General features: G+C 47.9%; 1 protein-coding gene across 1 annotated transcript; it reads right to left on the reverse strand.

The window, feature by feature from the left end:
- Positions 1-1,353: 1,353 nt before the first annotated feature.
- On the reverse strand, positions 1,354-20,545 carry LOC308490654 (somatomedin-B and thrombospondin type-1 domain-containing protein-like). Its single transcript, XM_081033209.1, has 5 exons — positions 20,270-20,545; positions 11,715-11,909; positions 9,139-9,217; positions 6,391-6,567; positions 1,354-2,816 (listed from the first exon to the last, which is right to left on the reverse strand). Exons 1-5 carry the CDS (start codon positions 20,517-20,519, stop codon positions 2,699-2,701), a joined length of 819 nt encoding a protein of 272 aa, XP_080889335.1. The 5' UTR covers positions 20,520-20,545; the 3' UTR covers positions 1,354-2,698.
- Positions 20,546-21,299: the final 754 nt, after the last annotated feature.

The following is a 21,299-nucleotide window of genomic DNA, read 5'->3' on the forward strand; positions in this document are numbered from 1 at the left end:
TATTATATTATATTATATTATATTATATTATATTATATTATATTATATTAACCTAGTCTTATAGTATATTATATTATAGTAATATACTATAATATGCTATATACTAATATACTATAATATATTATATTATAGTAAAATAAGACCAGGTCTTATATTAATTTTTGCTCCAAAAGACGCATTAGAGCTGATGGTCCAGCTAGGTCTTATTTTCGGGGAAGCATGGGTAGGTGTGGGGCAAGGCTCTACAAACATCACTGCATGTTCCCCACCTCCATCCTCAATACATTTCTGATCTTTTTTTAAAGATTAATATCTTTAAATGCATCCCCACCCCAGCAGATTCTCTGACTGCACAAGCTCCAACAACATACTCCAGAGGGAGTACGCAAGGTAAATGTCCCATTGCATGGTACCCAAGAGATGGCTCTGCCTTATTGTGGGGACTAAGCTGTCCCCACTATAGCCTCTGCCCTCCTGTTCAGTCGAGAGCACAAGCTTTGGGGTTCAGTTCCAATCCCAGCTCCAGCATTTCCTAATCATGATAGCTTGTGTAAGTCACTTGACTTTGTTGAGCCTCAGGTTCCTTATCTGTAAATGGGAAAAAAGATCACTTACCTTATCGGGTCATTGAGGGAATTAAAACAGGTGTCACTATTTAGAGGTGGAAAAATTAGTAGCTGCAAGGGAGTCCAAAAAAGTATATACTACAGAGCCTGGGCAATTCAAGCAATTACAATCTGCTTAGGAAGACAGCACTTACACACATAAAATGATTTCCACATAAAGTAATTTCCACATAAAATGGCCACCTATGGCCAAAACAAGTGCAGGGAGAGCTGCCTTCTAGGGAACCTGGCCTTGGATGGGAGTTGGGCAGCCCCCTCGCTGGCCTCTTGGCCAGTCTGCGCCCCTCTCCCCCCACCCCACTGCCTCAGCACCTCATTTCAGACCAGCAAACATCGGTGCTGCTGAAAAGCTTGCCCAGTGACACATTCACTCTCAGGGAGAAGGAACAGACAGTGATTCCCAGAAGCACCCAGAGTCCTGATTTAGGAAGGAGGATCGTGTAGCAGCAACATTTGGGCCAGTTGCTGCCCAACCCCAAGGACAGCCAAAAGAGACAGCCCCTCCCCCAACTCCATACTCCACGCTCCTGAGTCCAAAGGCAGGGAAAGCTGGGCCAGCACACTCCTAGCAGGGTGTGGGAGTGAGCCACAGCTCTCCCAAAGCTCTCTATTCATCTCTACTGAGATGGTTTTACACAAAGCCAGGATGGGACATTAAATAATAGACTACAAGATGGATGGACCTTGAAAACATTACGCTGCATGAAAGAAACCAGACATAGAAGTCCGTTTGTATGATTCCATTTATATAAAGTGTCCAGAATAGGCAAATCCATAGAAACAGAAAGTAGATTAGTGGTTGCTTAGGGCTGGAGTGGTCTGACCAACAGGGAGCAACTGGTAAGGGGTATGAGATTTCTTTTGGGGGGGACAAAAGTTGTTTTAAAACTTGATTTTAGTAATGGTTATACAATCCTATGAATATACTAAAAAGGACTGAATGGTAACCTTTACATGAGCGAATGGTATGTTATGGGAATTATATCTCAATAAAGCCATTAAAAATATATTAGTAACAATTGACTCCCAAGGGAAGAAAATTAGCCCCTTTTCAAGTCTCTTGCAATTCTTCTAATTTGTCAAAGACCAAGTCTCCGTTAAATACGTGTGTCCTTACTATCTTTCAAATGCATGCTTATTTCTTGTTTGAACAAGGAGAGAGAAGTCTTCATGCTCAGCTCCTTGGTCAACAACAATACCTAGCCAGACTTGTTAGGTTTCCATCGTATTCAATTTTCTGATTGCCTGCTAATTACGGCAACTGATCATTCATTTATTCATTCATTTATTCAGCAAATATTTATTGAGCATTATTGCATGTCAGGCACTGGTCTAGGCACAGGGGACAAAGCAGGGAACAAGAGAGACCAAAAACCCTGCCCTTGTGATGCTGATATACTAGTAGTATAGGGAACCTTAGCAGTAAATATAGCTCATGGGTTTTAAAACCCTGCTCTGCCACTCACCAGCTGTGTGACCTTGGGCAAGTGGCTTAACCTCTCTGTGCCTCAATGGCCTCATATGTAGAATAGGGATAATGATCGCACCTAACTCAGGATCCAATAAGTCAATAATACGTGTAAAGGGCCGATCAGCACTTGGCACATGGTAGGTACGTAATAAATGTTTGCTACTATTATTTATTTTCATTTCTAGTTGTGATAAAACCTTTCCTCTTTAAATACATGCATTTAAGTATAAGCTGCCTTTTAAAATAAATTTATTTAAACAAACAAAAGGGTGGGGGAGTAGAGAGTCAAAAAAAAAGGTAAGTGTACAGGTAAGGAGAACAGGGCAAAAGCCACAAGCATGTGTTGAGGAGATGACATTTGGGAAGCCCTGAACCAGATCGAGGGAGATGTTAGTAAGGCTATGACTCAGCTGGCACCGAGTGGAAACATAAAGCTATTTTCAGTGTCGACATAACAAGGTTTGTTCCTTTAGTCTCCAATTTGCAGACTTCTTCCCTCTCCATGTCCTGTGAGATCCCAAGCCCTGGAATGGCGGGGGGTTCCCTGCCATCCTGGAAGGCTTTAGAAGGAAGGGGTCTAGAGAGTTAGAGGGCCATAGTGCTAGATGAAGACGAGGCTGTGGACGTCGGGGCAAGAACAGTCCCGGAGCTGCCCAAGCCTCTCCCAGGTCCCTCTGCACCGGGGGTGGCCGGCGGCTTGCCACAGCAACAGCTGGTTCCTGCAAGAGATGGGGCTGGCTCAGCGGCATTATGAATCCCCGGGCTCCACGGATATTTACCTGTGTGGGCCCCTTCTTCCATGCAAAAAATTATTTTAAATCATAGTTTACGAGTACATTGTATTAAGATGAATATAATCCAGGCTGAATTCATTATTAGACCCTCATGATTATTATATCCTTTTTTTCTTCTGATTGTAAAAGAGATTAAAAGCTTTAAATTTTCATGGGCACTAAAAGTGGGTGGGCACTAAGCCCTGTGTCTCCTGTGCCTGATGGAAAATGGCCGTGAGCTGGCCCCCAAGCGCCGACCCCAAAGGCCGTATGGAATGATCCAGACTCAGTTCTTAGGGTCTGGTGATTGGTGAGGTGGCACACCTGCAGGGAGTTGCTTAGGCTCCCTGCAGCCCCTTTTCCTCCTGTTGGGAAGAAACACAGTGCAGTGATTAAGAACACAGGCTCTGGAATCAAGGGGGGTCATGACCCAGCTCCTAGGAGCCTCCGCTCTCTCTTCTATGGACAACAGAGATCTCCATAACCTCCGCCTCTCTGAAGTACTGGGAGGTTCTATGAGACGCTCTATGCGGGGAAAATAAAAACGATCATGACAATAATAGCTAACCATGTCCGCAACAAGAACGAAAGATCTCATGCTACAAGGCAGCCGTGTGAATGAACCTTGCATACCTCACATGGAGCAAAAGACGCTGGATTCCACAAGGCAAACCCTGCATCATTTCGTGTACGTCAAGTGTGAGGGGAAAAGCAAAATTAAACTATAGTGTGTAGGGATCCGCACCGAGTAAAGCTACTAAGAGAACTGTACAATGGATTGCCACAAACATCAGTGAGGAGTGGTTTCCTTTACAGGGAGGAGTGGGTCTGTGGTTAAGCGGGGTGTGGGGGTTTGAAGGGATGGCCAGGTGTGTCTCCTTTCCAAACATTTGTTAACCTGTTGATACATGAGTTAGCCAATTTTCTGTAGGTATAACTCAAATCTTTTAAAAATGCAAAATAATAACAAACACCAATTGAGTACCTATTAAGTGGCCGGCACTATTCTAAGCTTCTTAGCACAGTGCTCAGCACATAATAGGTACTTCACAAATGACAGCATTTAAAGTTACCATTATTATTGCCATCCTCATTATATAAAATAGAGTTAATGTCCCTTGTCTCAAAAGGGCTTGGGGAGGCCTGAATGATGTAAAGCACCTACCTAGTGCCCAGCATACAGTAGGTGCATGACTATCGCAGGTGGTCTTTCTGCTTGCCCCAAACTCAAAGACACTTCGCAAGCTAAATAAACCCTCCTAATATCCCCAACTGACAGGCTAATCCCTCCCGGGTCCATGCCCTTTGCATGCCCGCCCTCGCCAGCTGCCCACGGAAAGAATCCAGCTGACAGCTCGGCTCTATCCTCACTTTGATCCTCCTCTTCTGCCCAGTCCTGCCTGGTGAGCTCATGCCCCAATCAGACCTTCCATCACCTGTTGTCAGCCTGGCCAGGGTGGGGTGGAAGCGGGGAGAGATGGCTCTCTCTGGCACAGCCCTTTCCATCCCTCTCTGGCTCTGCTTTCCATTCCCGCCCCTCCCGGGTAGAGCCAGGTGTTCCTGCGACCCTCCTCTCAGACTCACCAAAGTGCCATGTCCCTCATCCTGGAGTATTTGCATCCAAAAAGAAATCTGGGGTCAATCCGTTTTAGGACTAGAAAGATGGATGGATAAACCAAGGCTCTAGCCCAAAGAACAAATCTCTGATGGTAAAGTCTCAGGTCTAGGACAGGTAAATAAGACAGAGGTTGGAGGGGGATGAACAGAGAAGGCCTCCCTAGAGTGTGATAATATTGTCTGCCATTTATTTATTGGGCGCCTACTATGCGCCAAGTTCATCACATCTCATTTTCACAAAGTGTGTATGATTATATCCATCATATAAGTTAGACATGACGATCGCGGCTCCCACTATCAAGCATCCACAAGAAGCCAGGTGCTATGCAAAGGGCACAGGATCATCCCCCAGTATGAGTGGTGGGGACTGTCTGAGTCAGGTAGAGGGTTGGCCCAGAGTCACACAGCCAGTAAGGACCAGAGGTGGGGTTTGAACTGGATCTGTGCAGTCCCCATGCCTCTTGTTCAGGTACATCTGTCCCTAACACCCCATCTGTCACTGGCATTCCCTGCTCTATGTTTGCAGTGAGCGGGGTTGCTCAATTTTAAAGGAAAGAAATTAACACCATTGGAAATGGGAGAAGGACTCCCTGGACAGACCCCAGAGAGTGCTCTCGTTCCTACAGTATAATAATCCCTGCACTGGAAAAGCATTGTCAGTGCAAACAGTCTAGACTGGTCTTTAGAGCTTGGCTCAGGGATCTGAACGGTGTAGGTTTAAATCCCATTTCTGCCACTTGCTGGGTGTGTGAACCTGACACCTCTTTTTGTCTCAGTCACCTCGTCTGAAAAGTGAGGACCCTAAAGTATCCGTTGGGTTCTTGAAATGTTTCAGTGGCATACTGTGTTAATGTGTCCTCACCTCCTTCCACGTTCTCCCTCGTTCACTCCACTCCGGCCACAATGGCAGCACACGCCCACCTCAGGGTCTTTGCACTTGCTGTGCCCTCTGCCTGGAACACCTTCCCCCAGATATCCACATGGCTCCCTCCCTCATTTCCTTCAGATCTCTGTTCAAATGTCACCTCCTCTGTGTCACCTTCCTTGAAAAATAACAACCCCCAGAACTTCCCCCTCATTCTGCTTTCTTTCCCTAACACTGATCTCCTTCCTGAAAAATTACAGAATTACTTGCCTGTCTTCTCACAGCAGAGTGTTGTCTCCGTAAGAGAAGGGACCACATTCTTTTTGTTCACGGCGTCTCCTCAGTGAACAAGACTTTGCCTGGCACACTCTCAAAAGTAAGTGCTCAACAAATATTGAATGAATGAATGATGAGTGAATGAATGCATGAATATAAAGAGCTTAGAATAATGCTTGGCGCATAGTAAGCACTCAATAAATGTTAGCTGCTATCATAATTAGTATGTTAAGTACTTTTGAGACACCTGCCCTTGTGGGAGGCCATCTAGGGGGCTGATGTAAGCCAAATCTGGGTCAAATCCTGCTGTGTGAACTTGACCAAGGCACACTGCACCTCTGAGCCTCAAGTTCCCCGTCTATAAAATGACAGTAACCAAATTTGGCTTTTAAGAGAATTTTGAGGATTCAACAACAATGCCAACTCTCTTTTCTTGATCTCCTTCTGGATGCCAGGAACTATGCTAAGTCTTCAGTTTGCACAATCTCACTAAACCTTCATCACTGCCCCATGGGGAGCTCCTTTTATCTGCATGTTCAGATGAAGAAATGAGAGTTCAGAAAGGTTGTGAGATTTACCCTGAGTCACACAGCTGGAAGTGATGGGAGCTGCTCCTCTTCGGACACTGAGTCCAGGACCTTCCAGGTCCCCACCCTGACCCGGGAACAGCATCTCACTCCTGCGACACTGTCATCTCTCAGGCAGCAGAATCACCCTGAGCTCTGCAGTCACACTTCCCCATGCCCCAGTCCCACTGCTCACCCTCCGGCCCCACCGCCGTCCCCATAGCAGCGTTGGCTCCTGGTGTCCTGGGCAGGCCACTCACACCTCACACAGACCACGTGGCCCTGGGTCAGATACCTCATCCACTGGGCATGGGGTGCCCTCACCTGCCGACAGCTCCCTGGAATGGGCCCCAGCCGGAACTGGACACAATACCTGCAGCCGCACAGGGAGACAGCACGGCAAGCACCTGTTAGCATTTATGGAGCACCTGTTAGCATTTATGGAGCACCTACTGTGCACCTAGTCCTGTTTAGGCCCAGGTTGGTACAATGTCTCCCTGATGTTGAAACCTGGGCAACCCATTCTACATCAACAGGTTGCATACAAGAGACTTGGCTGCTGCTTTTTAAGTTAACCTCATTAAGGGCTTCTATGTGCCAGGCCATCCAAGCACCATATCCAAAAGGCTGTATGGTTTATTTCTCATCTGTCTCCCCACTGGAATGTCAGCCCCACAAAGGCAGGAACTTGTGTTTGTTCTGTTCATGATTGTGTCCAACTCCTAGAATAGTGCTGGCTCCATAAAAATTTGCTGAATGAATCACTGGTCCAATGGAATAGGGAAACCCTGTGAGGCAGGTGTTGCCCCAGTTTGCAGATTAGGAAACTGCGGATCAAAGAGTTAACTGGCCCAGGATTACATAGCTAATAAGTATTAGTGCCTAAAACAGAACCGCCTAGACCCAAAAAGCCTCAATGGACACTCCTGAGCACTCCACTGCATTTTACAAAAGATCCTGCTTTACAGAAAAGATTTTCCACAAAAATTTTTTTAAAAGGAAAGCTCCCTGTTCTGGGGTATCTGAAATAAGCCAATTCGCCAAAATTTTACTTCTACCCAACTTTTCTACAAGTAGCAGTAAATGGCGCCCCCTGCTGGAGGTCACGCGGCTTGTCAAGGACTCTGTGTGGTGCTCTGCCCCCTGGTGGCTGCAGCCTCTGGGAGGCCGGAGGAGACTTTTCTGGTCCCCAGCCCCTTCCTCCGTGATGGGCCCCCAGAATTCCTCAGGAATCTGTCCCTTAGCAGGGCCTGTGATAAGTGGCACTTCTGTCTTCCCAACGCACTTTCTCTTCCCTTTTGGCGGTTTATTTGAGGAACTCTTGTCCTCACCCTATTTGGTCTTGGACGGGGAATCAATCAGGGTGGCTGATCCTGGCTCCCCCTACCTGCCACTAGTTTGGGCAGATGATGGAAGCTGACCAATCAGAGTTCCCATCCTCCTGGCCACAGTGATTGGTTCAGGGATGAGCCTGGGATCCAAGCAGGACCAATCAAAGTCTCCTTCAGAAATGACACACTGAGACTGGGAGAAAGGACTCCTTCTGCTGGTGTTGCTAAGCTGGGAGGATGTGGGGCTGCTGGTGGCAGTATTGGGGGGAATGGCTGCTTGAGACTGAAGGCAATATATGGAGAGAGTGAGACAGAATGAATGAATAAATAAATAAATGAATGAATGACTAGGAGAGTGAGTCCTGACATTATTTGACCTGTTGGCTGCAGCCATGCTTAAAGTAATACTATTTCAAAACTTCTTTCCCAGTTATGTAAACCAACAATTCTCCTTTTCACTTGAGTCAGTTCGAGCTGAGCTTCTGTCACTTGCAATGAAAGGAATCCTAACTAATGTAGTTCTCCACTCCATCTCCACCGCCACTGCCTTCATTCAGACCTTATTCCCTCCATTGATGTTTATTGAGTGCCTGCCATGTGCCAGGCACTGACCTAGAAGCCTGACCTCATCACAACCATCTCCAACACACTGGTCCAGTCCCTGCAATTCACACTTCAAAAGGTGTAGGGCTGGTCTACACCACATTTCTTGTCTGGACCATTGCAGAAGCCTCCCCATTGGTCTCCTGACTCCCTCCTTGCCACTCTGTGATGGAGTCTCCAAATAGCATTCAAATAGACCTCGTGAAAACCTAAGTCGGATCATGTCTCTCTGCTCAAAATGCTCCCATGATTCTCATCTCACGTGAGAAAGTGCCCGACTTCCCACCACAGCCTATAGGCTTGTTTGATCTGAGCTTGTTTGATCTTGGCCACTCCATATATTCCTGACCTTATTTCCTGCTCTCTCACTCTCCCTGCTCTCCAAACACACTGGTCTTCTTGCTGATCTTTGAATACATCAGGCATGCCCTGCCTCAGGACCTTTGCACTTGCTGGTCCCTTTTTCAGACATGCTCTTCCCCCAGAAAGTCTCCTCCATATCTTAGTTCAAAGGTCACCTTCTCAATGAGGATATCCCTGGCACTCCCATCCTCTTCCCTGCTTTATTTTTCTCCATAGTACTTAGCACCATCTGACATGCTATTTATTTGTTTATTGTCTGTCTCCTCCAACTAGACTGTCCACCCCATGAGGACAAGTATTTCTGTCTTTTTTGTTCCTTGCTGTAGCCCCAGGCTTAGCACACTGCCTGTCATATAATGGGCACTCAGTAAATGCTGAGTGGAAGGAAGGAAGGAAAGAAGGAAGGAAGGAAGAGAGGGAAGAAGGAAGGAAGGGAGGGAGGGAGGTAGGAAGGAAGGAAGGAAGTTGAATGGAGACCAATTATTAAGGACTTCAAAATCCATGTTAATGAGCTTACAAATGAAACAGGACAAGAAATTGGGAAATGTTGAAGCTTTCAAAGTAAGAGAAAGGCATGATGAAAGTTTAATCCAAGGAAAAGGTTCACAAATTTTAGTTTGACTTTGGGTTCATTTGCCTCAACTTACCCTACTGTCTCCTGCTCCTTGGGGACACCTCGCTTTTTCCGCTCTTTCCCATAGCTGCCTGTGGTTATCAGGGCAGGGACTGTGGGCCAAGGAGAAAGCAGAGTTAGGTAGCCCAGCACTGCCTGAAGGCTAAGACATGAAAGGAAGCAGGGTTAGATACTCCTGGTATGTGAGTCATTCATATGGTAGCCATAAGGAGACTGTGGGATTTTGGAACTGGGTAGGTGATCCCCACTAGTACCCTTTATGCAATGCTGGAGGCAGGATCATATTTATCTGTGAGACTCAGAGTTGTATAGTCGGTCAATAAAAATTTTTCAAATGTATGATTTTGATGAGTAAAATGAGTAAAAAAGTGGATAAGAGAGTTAATAACTGGATGGATGGATGGATAAAATGATAGAAGAAAGGAAGATGGATGGTGAGTACATAAATGAGAAAATATAAAAATGGGAGGATAGAGAAAAAGGGGAGACAGAGAGATGATGAATGGAAAGAAGGATGGATAGAAAGATGACAAGCGGATGGATAGATAAATGAATGGAAACGTGGATGGATGAATGGGTGGGAAGATGTAAGGAGGGAAGAAAGGAGGTACAGAGGAATGGATGGATAAATGAATTAATGAAGTTATTTTCTTGGGCCAACTTCCTAGCTCTTCCTTCCTAGAATAGACAGAGAACACTAAAAAGGAGAATTGAGGGTCGGTCCACAAACGGTTGGTGATTCCTTAGGAAAATAAAAAAAGAGGCCAAAGGAAGTCCCTACCCTTCCCCATTCCCTGAGTGATGAAACAGAATCAAAGATTTGGTGTTGAACCAATGCTTGTGACCTACACGAGGGCCACACCAAAGGCATCCCAGCCCCCTCTCCCTACGACTGCCATTGAGATTGTGCTTCGTCTTTGCCAGGACACTTAATACACAATTTCCCTTCCCTCCCGTCTTGAGCATCCATACTGCTTCTTTTGGGGCAGCCTAGAGCAATGAGGAGAGCCCCAGAGAAGCCTGGGTTCTAGCCTCTTATAGTTGAGATCTTGGTCAAGTTACTGCAGCTCTCTGAGCCCGTCTCCTCATCAGCAAAATGGGGATAATACTAATACCTATATCATAGACTATTGTCCAAATTAAATAAGATGAGCCATGTATTGGGGGCAAGTTTTGTGCCTCCCTGAGCCTTGGTTTCCCCTCCTATAAAATGAGAATAGTAACACTGGCTTCACAGAGTCAAGGAATGTGGCAAAGTGCTTGCACATAGTAGGGGCAGTCGGGAAGATCTTCCCGGGAAAACTGACAGCTGGGCAGGAAATGATGGGCAGGGCAAGGTTAGAGGTGAGTGGCAGGGGAGAGGGAGAAGGATTTCAGGCAAAGGGAATGACATTCCCATTGTTATCACCCTATTGCCACCACCCTGGTCCAGCCACAATCCTTTCTCACCCGCACCTGACTGCAGTCACCTCTTCCTTGGTCTCCCTGCAGCCCTCTGACCCCTGCCCCTACAACCATCAGAAAGATCCTTTAAAATGTGGGCAGAGGGAGGAAGGAGACGAGGAAGGAGAGGAGGCCAAAGCCAGAGCACATGGAGCTTATAGACCACGATGAGGAGATGAGGAGATGAGGAGATGAGGGCACTGGGTAGCTATTGGAGAATTTAAAGCAGGAGGGTGACACGGAGGTAAGATTTGTGTTGTAGAGCGACCTCCCCTCCCTGCCAGGCTGTAGCACGGGGAGAAATTTGAAGGGCACAATTTAGCTCTGCTGCCTCCTATTCCACCCCTTCAGGAAAAACCACTTTCACTCTTTTGGTCAATTTCTTCAGCTATAAAGTGGAAATCACCTATTTTTTGTGGATATAAAAACCTTTTGTCAGGGTGTGCAATGTCGCCAACATCTGCAGTGTTACTTACCCTGCATCCATTCTCCCTAGTTTTCCTTTTAAGAACACCCCTCCCCTACTCTCATTCAGATGGGACTGACCCCCACTTCCCAGCTTCAAAGGGAGCACATGCCCAGTCTTGGCCAATCAGAGTATTCCATCGCTGTGGCCATACTGATTGGTTCAGCAGTGGATACATGACCCAGGTCAAGCCAATGAGACTACATCCCAGGACATTTACTAAAAATGTGGGAAAGAGGCCTTTTCTTCCAGCTGCTAGGCTAGTTGGAGGGAAACCTGGAGCTATCCAAGACGTTTACAGGGGAAGAACCTGCCTGAAAATGAGGCCAAGTCAGAGAAGCTGAGAGATGAAGAGAGATTCCTGGTAACATGACTTGTGCCCCTGGATCCAGCTATGCCTGAATCCACCACTGGAACTTTAGTTACGTGAGCCACACATTGTTGCTCAGGTCAGTTTAAGACGGGTTTCCCATCATGTGCAAAGTCCTGACTGATTCAAACTGGGAGATGAGTAGGAAGACATTGAGATGCCCAGAGGAAGTCAGAGCTTCGGACCTCATTCACAGGGTGAAGAGAGCGGATCAGGGCAAAAGGAAGGCAAACTCCCACCCCAAACTCAGACCCCACACGGGACGTGACAGCTGCCCCTGGTGGTCAGCCTGGTGGCCACCTCGACTCACGCAACGACTGCTGGCACTCCACTCCCTGGCGGTTCCGGTACTCCACACAGCCAGCTCGCTCTTCCAGAGGGGGACAGAGAGCACCCCCATTCCTTGGCTCCTGCAGGACATGCCTCTGGCGGACACGGTAGGAGAGCTGACAGGGCTTGACACAGCGACTCCAGCCACTCCACTCTGCCACAACGCAGGAGACCGCTGGAAGAGAAAGCAGCGTCTCCAAGGGCAACTCTAGCACCTCTGGCGGGGCGGCCTCAGGGCAGTCGTGTAACACGGTGAACCTCGTTTTTTCTCTTTTATAAAGTGAAAAAAATAGAATCTACCAGGATGAGTTGTTTTGAGGACTTAAGATTAGAATCCATGTGAGATCATGTGTGTCCGTATTTACCCCAGGAGCAATGGTTCAGTATTCGTCAGTTCAGTGTTCACATTGATTTCATAGTATGTAACTACTGCTGTGAAACATGAGAACAGACCTGTATATTTGCACGTGCACGTACAAGGGCACGCAAAATTATAAATACCAAATTTGGCATAGTGGTTACCTATGAGGAGAGAAAGAAGGAAGGCCCCTGGAGAGGGAACACAGGAGCCCTTGTGCCTTCTGTCAAGGCTTGTTTCTTGGGTTTTCAGGAGGGTTTGTTATGTTATTCTCTCTGCCTTGGAGTATGTCTGAAATATTTCGTGATACTAAAAGAAGAAAGGTGCTGGGGGCCCATGTCCTTGAGATACTCCCTGTGACCCCACAGTCGGAAGCCCAATGAGTAGATATTTTCTGGTGACATGACCTTTGGGACCTTCCGCTTCTTTCCAGGTCCAAATCCCAGATCAGGACTGGGTCTAACCAGACAGGGAAGGCAGTCTGGCTGAAACACGAACTCTGCAGACTTCCCCAGAGAGAGGATTTCCATGGATATGCCAGCAAACCATGACACTCACACACACACACACACATACACACACACTCACACACACACAAGGCAGCTCTTACTGTCAAAATTAATTCCCTCATTCCGCAAACATTTCCTGAGTGACTCTGGTGAACCATGAGACACAGTGGGGAACAAGAAATATAGGTCTGTCATCATGAAAAGCACTCATCAGTTATGAGGCATATCCTGGTTCGGCAACACGAAAATGTGAGGAAAACATCCCTCCTTGAACTGAGGGAACGAGGTTATTGTGTTGTGAACACAGACAGCATTGCTTTTGGCACCTCGGGAAGTCACGTACTCCTTGCACAGATCTCTACCCGTAGCAGAACTGAAATGCTCAAAGCAAGGAAGAGGGAGGGAAGAAGGAAGGAAATCAAGCAGGACAAGCTACCAATCATGATTGCTTTCATCATCCACCTAATAATGACATCAATGATGTCACTGGTGCTGAGTCAGGCAAGTCACATACCAGACTTCACACAACCCTCACCACGATCTTAGGAGACTGTGCACTCCGGGAAGTCTATGCCTACAGAGGCTCCCCGACCCCAGGCTGTCAGTTGATTTCAGCCCACGGGAACGCGGGCAGGGAGGAGAGCCCAGCCCATGTGTTTTTTGCCCCCCACTCTATGCCTCAGCCTCACTCCTGGGTTAGAAAACCCTCAGCCATGGATCCTGCTCTCGCCAGGCTCCAATAACACCATTTTCTCCTGTGCCCCATTGTGAATAGAAGCCTCATCAAGTTCTCTTCCATTCAACTCTTCTGGGCTTACCATCTGTCACTTGCCAGGACCCTGACTCCTATATGTATTTGTGCTATTGTCAAATCATGTCACAGAGGAGGCAAGTGTGGCTTAAGAGGACAGAATATCTGAGTCAAGCCAAGGTGTCGGAGTCAGGAAAACCTGGATTCAAACTGCAGTCTCACAGGACTGGTGCAATGACAAATGTGAAGCCCTGAGTAGATTATAAATGCTCAATACGACGGGGCTTTATGCATTTATTCAACAACTATTTACAGCCTACGTGTGCCAAGCACTGGGTCAGGTGCTGGGAACACAGATGAACAAAACAGAAAAAGCCCCTGCCCTCGAGGAGTGATATCCCAATACAATATGATGTAATTTCAACTAGTGACACATGCTCTGAGAAAAAACAAAGCAGAATAAGAACAGCAGGGGTTGAGTGATGAGAACTGTTTGAAATAGTCGAGGAAGACCTCCATGACAAAGAAAATCTCAGGAGGTGAGGGAGGGAGCTGTGTAGGTATGGGAGCGGGGGAAGGGTGTGGGGAGATATTCCAGGCAGAGGGAACAGGCAGTGCAAAGGTCCTGAGGCAGGGTCCAGGTTGGATGCTGGAGGGACAGTGAGGGGGCCAGTGTGACTGGAGCAGACCAAGCAGGAGGGAAAGAGGTAGGAGGGAAAGTGGGGATGTCAGAGAGGGAGCACACAGCGATAGCATACAGGGCTTTGATGATGATTGTCAGGAGGTTGGATTTTATTCCATGCATAAAGAAAAGCTATTGCCTGGTTCTGAGCAAAGCAGTGACATTATCACATTTAAGGTTTGAGCAGGATGTCTCTGGCTGCTGGGAGGGGGTGAGGGCAGAAGCAAGGAGGCCAGCACGATGGCTGCTGCAATTGTCCAGGGGAGAGAGTAGAACCTACATTAGAAGGAGCTACTAGAAGAAATGAGTTTTGTGTCACTGGAAGTGTTCACAGAGTGGCTGGAAAACCTGGCAGGAAGACTGTAGACCATATTCAGGCACGGGCTGGGCAGCTGGATGGAGGGGGAGCACCCAAGTCCCACCAGGGTGCTCTATCCTGCCCTGCCTGTCAGACAGATAAGAGATTTTGCAGAAAATTAGGCATATGCCATCCTACACATCGTCTTTCTGCTAGGGTAGGTAGATAGATAGAAATGAATAGGAGAAGGAGAAATTTAGCCCCGGTTCGAAAGCCCCTTGCTGTAGCTCCTACCTGGGTCAAGACCCCTGGCAGCTGCCCAGCAGGACTCCAGGCTTACACATACCCCTAGGGAATGTGTTTACACATCCCCCCAAATTAAGGGGATGTGTTTACACATGCCCCTAAACCAAAGAAATGCACTGAAAGAGAGGAAGGCATCCTGCTTATCAAGGAACCCATCCTATTTGTCACCAACACTTCACTAGGCCAGTAGGATTCCAGATTTTCACACATCCCAAAAGGATGTGTTTACACATTCCCCCCAAACCAAGGGGGTGTGTTTACATACGTCCCTAAATCAAAGAAATGCATTGCTAAGTGCCAGAGGACTAGGCACCTCAGGGGAAGAAAGAGAGATAAGAGAGGGGAGACGGAGAGGCAGTTCTACCCATAGAAATAAAAGCCTTCATGCCACGTGAGGCGAGGCTGCTTCCCTCTCTTGGGTCAGCCCGCTCCACGTCTTGGAGCGTACTCTCTTTTACTAATAAACGTCTGCTGTTCATACTGCACAAATTTCTGTCTCTTGATTGAAGTTTTTCCTTAAGAAGACAAGAGCCGAGTTTTCGACATCCTTTCCCGGTAACATTTCCATGTCTCTGGCATCAGTGAAGCCGCCAAGCAGCATGCACATGTGACATCCCCAGGAAACTGTCGTCATCCCTCACCTATGCTTAGGGTTGTGACTCTACAGTCGTGTGATTATTCACACCTTGTCAGCCGCCTTCACTAGAATGTCAGATCCACGGAGGCAGGCTCCTTATTCCCTGCTGAATGCCAGCACCAACCACAGTACTTGGCACGCAGGGCCTCACGCATCGGTGAATACTGAATGAGCGAATCTTGCCTTAGTGACAACAAAGGAAAAAGCATAAGCTGGCATTGCAAAAAGGTACCACCAGATGGCGGAGTTTCTCAAAACAAAGGCCATCCCACCTTTTGAGTAAAGAAGAAATTCTAGCTTATCAGTGTAGCTAAAAAAAGGGGGGTAAGGGGGAGAAGGTTTTAAGGTGGCTCACCCAGCCCTTGGAGAATGAGATAACATCGTGCCAACAGAGCCAGCTGGAGCCAGACCAAATTTCCCACAGTCCCCTTGGATCCCTCTGCCTCCACTCCCACAGGCCCAGGCTCATCAGGAAATGCCTTTCTAGAGGATCCCAACCCCACCTTCTCTGAACCTCATTGCCCAGCCCCCTGACCGTCCATCCTTCTCACTATCAAAAGAACTTTTCTGGAATGCAGTTCTGACCCGTCACCTAAAATCCCTTAGTGGTTTCCGTACACGAGTGAAATGGTTCACAAAAGATTTTTTTTTTTTGATAGTGGATCATAGAGACCCCCAAGCCTAGTGGCTAAAAATATAAGTGTCCTGCAACGCACCCTCAATCGCTCACTCCCTCCTCCTCCTATTTAATGTCTCAGCACCCTGTCACTTCGAGTCCCAGAAATGCACGGTCTCCCACAGCTAAGTGGTGAGCAACTGTCATTTCTACCCTCCCAGCCTCCTTACCCCTGTCTACTGGTAATACAGCCTCAGTTTTCTTTTGAGGAAGCAACTCTCCCCACTCTCAGTCCACATGGTTTGGGCAGATCCAACCTCTCCTTCTCATTCCTGGTATGAGGCACGTGACCCAGACATGGCCAATTGACATATTCCTTCCTCTAGACTCAGTGATTGATTGGATCATGGATGAGCATGTAACCCAAACTGGGCCTATGAGAACCATCCCTAGGATTTTGGCTGGAACAAATGGGAAATGGATGCTTTCATTCCATGAGGGAAACCAGTTTGGAGCGTCCTACCTTTACCACCCTTTGGTGAGAGCGTGCCTGAGAATGAAGCTAACACGAGCAGAGCAGAAAGGTGGAAAGATAGAGTCCTGATGACATCCTTGGAAACTCTGGATCCAGCCCTCCTTGAAGGCAAAATCCTTGGGTTGCTTTTCAGTTACCTGAGCCAATGAAGTCCCTTGTTAGTTTAAGTCACTATGAGTTGTGCCACAACCCTAAGAGGACTGACTCTCTAGAATGAATATGTAAGTGCATCAATGGGTCACTGATCCTTCCAGGATTGAAGTGAGAATTGAAGAGTATAAAATACGTGGAAACATTCGGTAAAGAACTTGAAAAGTGTGAAGTCATGGTACCCATCCTTTCAGGCTTTATTAGTCACTCCTGCCTCACTGTCTCCCCACCTCCAACCATCCTCGCTGATCATGTCCAATCCTCATCTTGCTCTGACTGAAACTGTTTCTTTCACAGCTACCCTGTTCCCCAAAATAAATTATTAGCTTGAGGGGGACCAAGGACCCATCTTTCTTTGGCTTCTAGCTGAGTTGGGCACACAGCAGGTGGCCAGCAATGTAATTGAACTGAATGTGGGCAATGCCAAGTGCTCCTCTTCCATCGGTAGGCTCCAGTTTCCCTCTCCCACATGCTTACGTCCCTTCCGCCCTTGAGTAACCATATAACATTGTGGACTGGAGCCAGACTGCTGGGATTCAAATCCCAGATTTGCGGCTTCATAGCTGGGCAACTATGAGCAGGTCACTATCTCTCTGTGCCTCAGTCTTTCATCTATAAAATGGACTTGAAAACACTATCCATTCCATAGGTTTGTTATGAGGCTTAAAGGAGACAATTTATTTAAAGCACTTAAAACAGTACCTCCCTGGCATTCGGTAAGTACTTAGTAAATGTCAGGATTTTTAAAAAGTCATCCTCAATATATCTCTCCACTACAATCAATTACTGAAGTCAGCCAATGTAAACCCCTGAATCACTCATGAAAAAAACATACACTTCTCTCCATGCCTTGCCTCCTAACTGGTCCCCATGTCCCCTGCTGCCCTGCTGCTCCGGGGGGGGGGGTGTGTCTATTCACAAAACCTTGGCTTCACTGTATAGAGCATTAATTATGAACACAGAATGGACTCTAATAATTCTGACAGCTATGTCAGTCACAAAGTGACAGTCATGCCAGAGCATCACATGAAAGGCATACCCAGTGAGCGCCCTAACCAGATAACTCCAGACGCAGGGTGGAATGTGACCATCAGGATGGCTTCATCGGACTGCAGATGGGGGCACCACACCCAGTCTTGAGCATAAAATCAGAGCTCTCTGACGACTCATCACTCAGCCCTCACCTGACGAGCTGACAGCTGCATCTGCACTCGTCCCAGACCAAACACTTGAAGCCTTGTCTCCTGACTGTCTCACCAGCTCGGCCTGACGCCCGACATTACACACTCCAGTGCCACAGGGACTCTTGCTGAACACCGGACTCTCTCTCTCATCCTTCCTTTGTAAGATTCTGTTCACCTTGCCTAACCCTATTACTTACAAACCTGTGTGACCCTCTTGTGTGAAACTGCTCTACCTCGACCACTGGAGATTATACTCTGGCCGGAGCCTTGGTTAATGACCGTGGGAAACCGAGTCAGTAAGACTGGATCCATGGCTTTATTCTAATAAAGTCTGACATTGTGGAAAGACACAAACATGTGTGAGACAGCTACTTTGATAGCCACATCCTGCTCACGACACTCCACCCAGCCCAGAGAAGGGGGCAGATCCCAGGCCTGCTGTCTTTTTGACACCTTCCTAAAAGGAGCAAAACAAAGAGGGGAAAAAGGTTTCAGGATCCCATGCCTACCAACCCAAGCTCTTTACACAACAGAAAATGCAGAGGAGTGATAGCATCTTGTGAGTCTGTGGACCAGGGTCAGACCGTGGGAAAGTATCACTGATCTATCTCCTGGTCCCCTTTCGGGGGCCCCCACTGCAGGGCTGTGGCAGGGGAGCCTCTGTGGGGGCAGCGCCACACTCTGAATGGCCCCACGGCTGCATGCGCTCTCTGTAAGTAAAGTAGACGATTACAAAAGTGTTTCCAAGATAGTTCTTCCGCAAGTTTATTCTGAAGGAATCTCATTTGCTATGCTTTGGGAAGATACCACACCCAATTAGTTTTTCCTCGCACTGCTGCCTGCATTTCCACCATTCACCACTCAAACTGTGGGAAGCAGCAAGGCATTAGAAAATGTGGATGACACCAGGTCCAAAACCCACTGGATCACCTTGGCTGGCCAAAGCCCTTTCCTCTCTAAGCCCCACTTTTCTATCTGCTGAATGGGGACATTATATGCAGGAACCTCAGAGTGCTGTCAGAAAGTAATCAGGTTTAACGAGACACCCAGCCCAGCTACTGGGCACAGAGTTGGTAAGTGATGGATAAACGTTGGGTCCCTTCCATTCTGAGTTTTTAAAAATTTCCCCCTTTTAAACATAAATTCTTTTTTTTTTAAATTAAAGTTTATTGGGATGACAATTGTTAGTAAAGTTACATAGATTTCAGGTGTACAATTCTGTAATACATCATCTATAAATCACATTGTGTGTTCATCACCCAGAGTCAGTTCTCCTTCCATCACCATATATTTGATAAATGTAAATTCTTGAAGGACCACTGATGTCTCAGGGAAGAAAGGTCCAATCGCTATCCTCTCTGACAAAGGAAACTTGGATCATAACCACTTTACAATGGAACAGAATTAAAATTTGTGTCTCCAGTGGGTGTGAAAAACTTACTCCTGGGATTTAAAAAGGACAGGGTGCTTCCCACTAGTGACTCAACAAAAGCGGCACCCAATGTCAAAGTCCAGTGGATACCACTCTGGCGGGGGTCTTTATAGGCAATGCTTGGACCCTGCCTGGTCTGGTGGCCACAGCCTGCAGGGGAACCAGAGGGGCGTTACCTGCATACAAATCAGGCCCCTACGCCTCCATCTGCCTGTCCAAGTGTTAGCCTGCTCCTCGCCCCACCTCTGCCCCTCCTGGACCACGCTGTCTGGGTCCTCCCTTGTCTCTCAGAGTCCCTCCACCCCAAGCCCTCTCCAGGCTTCAGCGGTTCCCTCCACCTTCTCAACACCCTCTCCATTTGCTTTGTGAACCCCCTGCCCGCAATGTAGCCTGCGTGCCCACTCCTCTCTTGCACCCCAGCTAGGTCCCACACCCTTCCCGCAGCTAGGATTGCCAGCTAAAATAAAGGACACCCAGTTAGATTTGAATTTCAGAAAAACAATAACTTTTCATGTAAGTATGGCCCGTGCAATATTTAGGACGTACTTATACTAAAAAGTTATTGCTTATTTATCTGAAATTCCAGTTTAACTGGGCACACTTTTTTTTTTGCTAACTCTGGCACCCTACCCCGACCCAAGCGCCCTCTCCTCTCTGGCACCCCTCCATGCTCCTACGCTCCCATTTCCATTGGGTATGCTGCTTCTCGCACCGGTGCCTGGCTGGCGCGCCTCTTCCGTGATCCCCCACCCCCACCCTCACCCAGACCTCCAAGTCCTACGCACAGTCCTTGTCCCCCCTTCTCCCAAACACCCCTCAACTCTCTAAGCGCCCCTCTCCATTCTGCCCCCCGAGACTCATGCGCCCCTGTGCATATCCTGCGCATCTTTCTCGCGCATACTCCACACCCTACTCTCCCCCTCCAGTCCTGGGCGCCCTCATCCCCCCTTGCCGGTGCGCCCCCAGACCCAGAACCCCCTCGGTGGGCGGCATCCTTCCTTCCTCCGCCCCGCACCCACACCCCTGCTCTCCTCTGCTCTAAGCGCCTGCCCGCGCCTCGTGCTCCCGGGGGCTCACCTGGGCAGGCCCGCGCGTAATCAGCACAGCAGTCCCGCACCGCGCCGCACGCCTGGTCGCAGAAGCAGCGCGGGGGCCCGCGAGCCGCGCAGGTCGGGTCACGACCAGGGCAGCAGCGGCCCAGCGCCGCGCAGCCCTGCCCAGGCCAGAGCGCGCCCCGCGGCTCCCGCGCCCGGGACACCAAGGCCACTGCGGCTAGGGCAAGCCCCAGGGACAGGATCCGCGCAGCACCAGCTCCACGCGGGGCCATCGCTGGGCTCAGGCTCTGGGCCCGCCGCCGACAGGGACCTACCCTATCGGCACGCCCCATATTGGGGCGGAGGCTCCCCATCGGACCCCTCCCCTACCTGTCACGGAACTGATAATCCACTTCCATTCTTCCCATCCAAACTTTGCACAGCTCGTGTTGGTAAAATACCAAGATTAGGTTGATAATAACCACAATAACCGCAGGGTTCCCCAATGTCCTCAGGTTCCAGAGAAATAGAGGCGAAGCAGTACATTATAACAGAAAATAAGAGAGTACTGTTACAACAGTAAGTCACTATACCATAATTATAATTGCAATAATACCAACAATAGATGCCAATACCATTAAAGTAATAATAATAGCCATAATAATTGCCAGGTAAGGAGCCTGGAAGCCAGGCTGTGTACCAGGCTCTAGGTGTGGCGTAAGTATTAGCCAAACCTGATCCTATATAAACCTTCAATTTTTTTCCTGTATTCCTACCACCTTGACTGTCATTTCCTGAATATTTCTCTTCGTTTTTTTATATTTAAAATGATTTATTTGCTACAAAACTGTATCACTCAAGAAAATAAGACAAGCCACAGACTGGGAGAAAAGATTTGCGAAAGACACATCTGATAATTGACTGTCATCCAAAATATACAAAGAGCTCTTAAAACTCAACAAGAAAACAAACACTCCAATTAAAAAATGGGCCGAAGACCTAAACAGGTACCTCGTCAAAGAAGATATACAAATGGCAAATAAGCATAACAGATGCCCCACATCAGACATCAT

The sequence above is a fragment of the Rhinolophus hipposideros genome (assembly GCF_964194185.1).
Source record: "Rhinolophus hipposideros genome assembly, chromosome: 22".
NCBI lineage: Eukaryota > Metazoa > Chordata > Mammalia > Chiroptera > Rhinolophidae > Rhinolophus > Rhinolophus hipposideros.

What these genes read in the sequence shown, in the direction of transcription:
- LOC308490654 (XM_081033209.1), bottom strand. Translation starts at nt 20,519, where the DNA reads ATGGCCCCGCGTGGAGCTGGTGCTGCGCGGATCCTGTCCCTGGGGCTT. An exon ending in TTACGCGCGGGCCTGCCCAG is followed by an intron (nt 11,910 to 20,269) that starts GTGAGCCCCCGG and finishes TTTCTCTTCCAG; the next exon opens with CGGTCTCCTGCGTTGTGGCA. An exon ending in AAGGAGCAGGAGACAGTAGG is followed by an intron (nt 6,568 to 9,138) that starts GTAAGTTGAGGC and finishes GTGCGGCTGCAG; the next exon opens with GTATTGTGTCCAGTTCCGGC.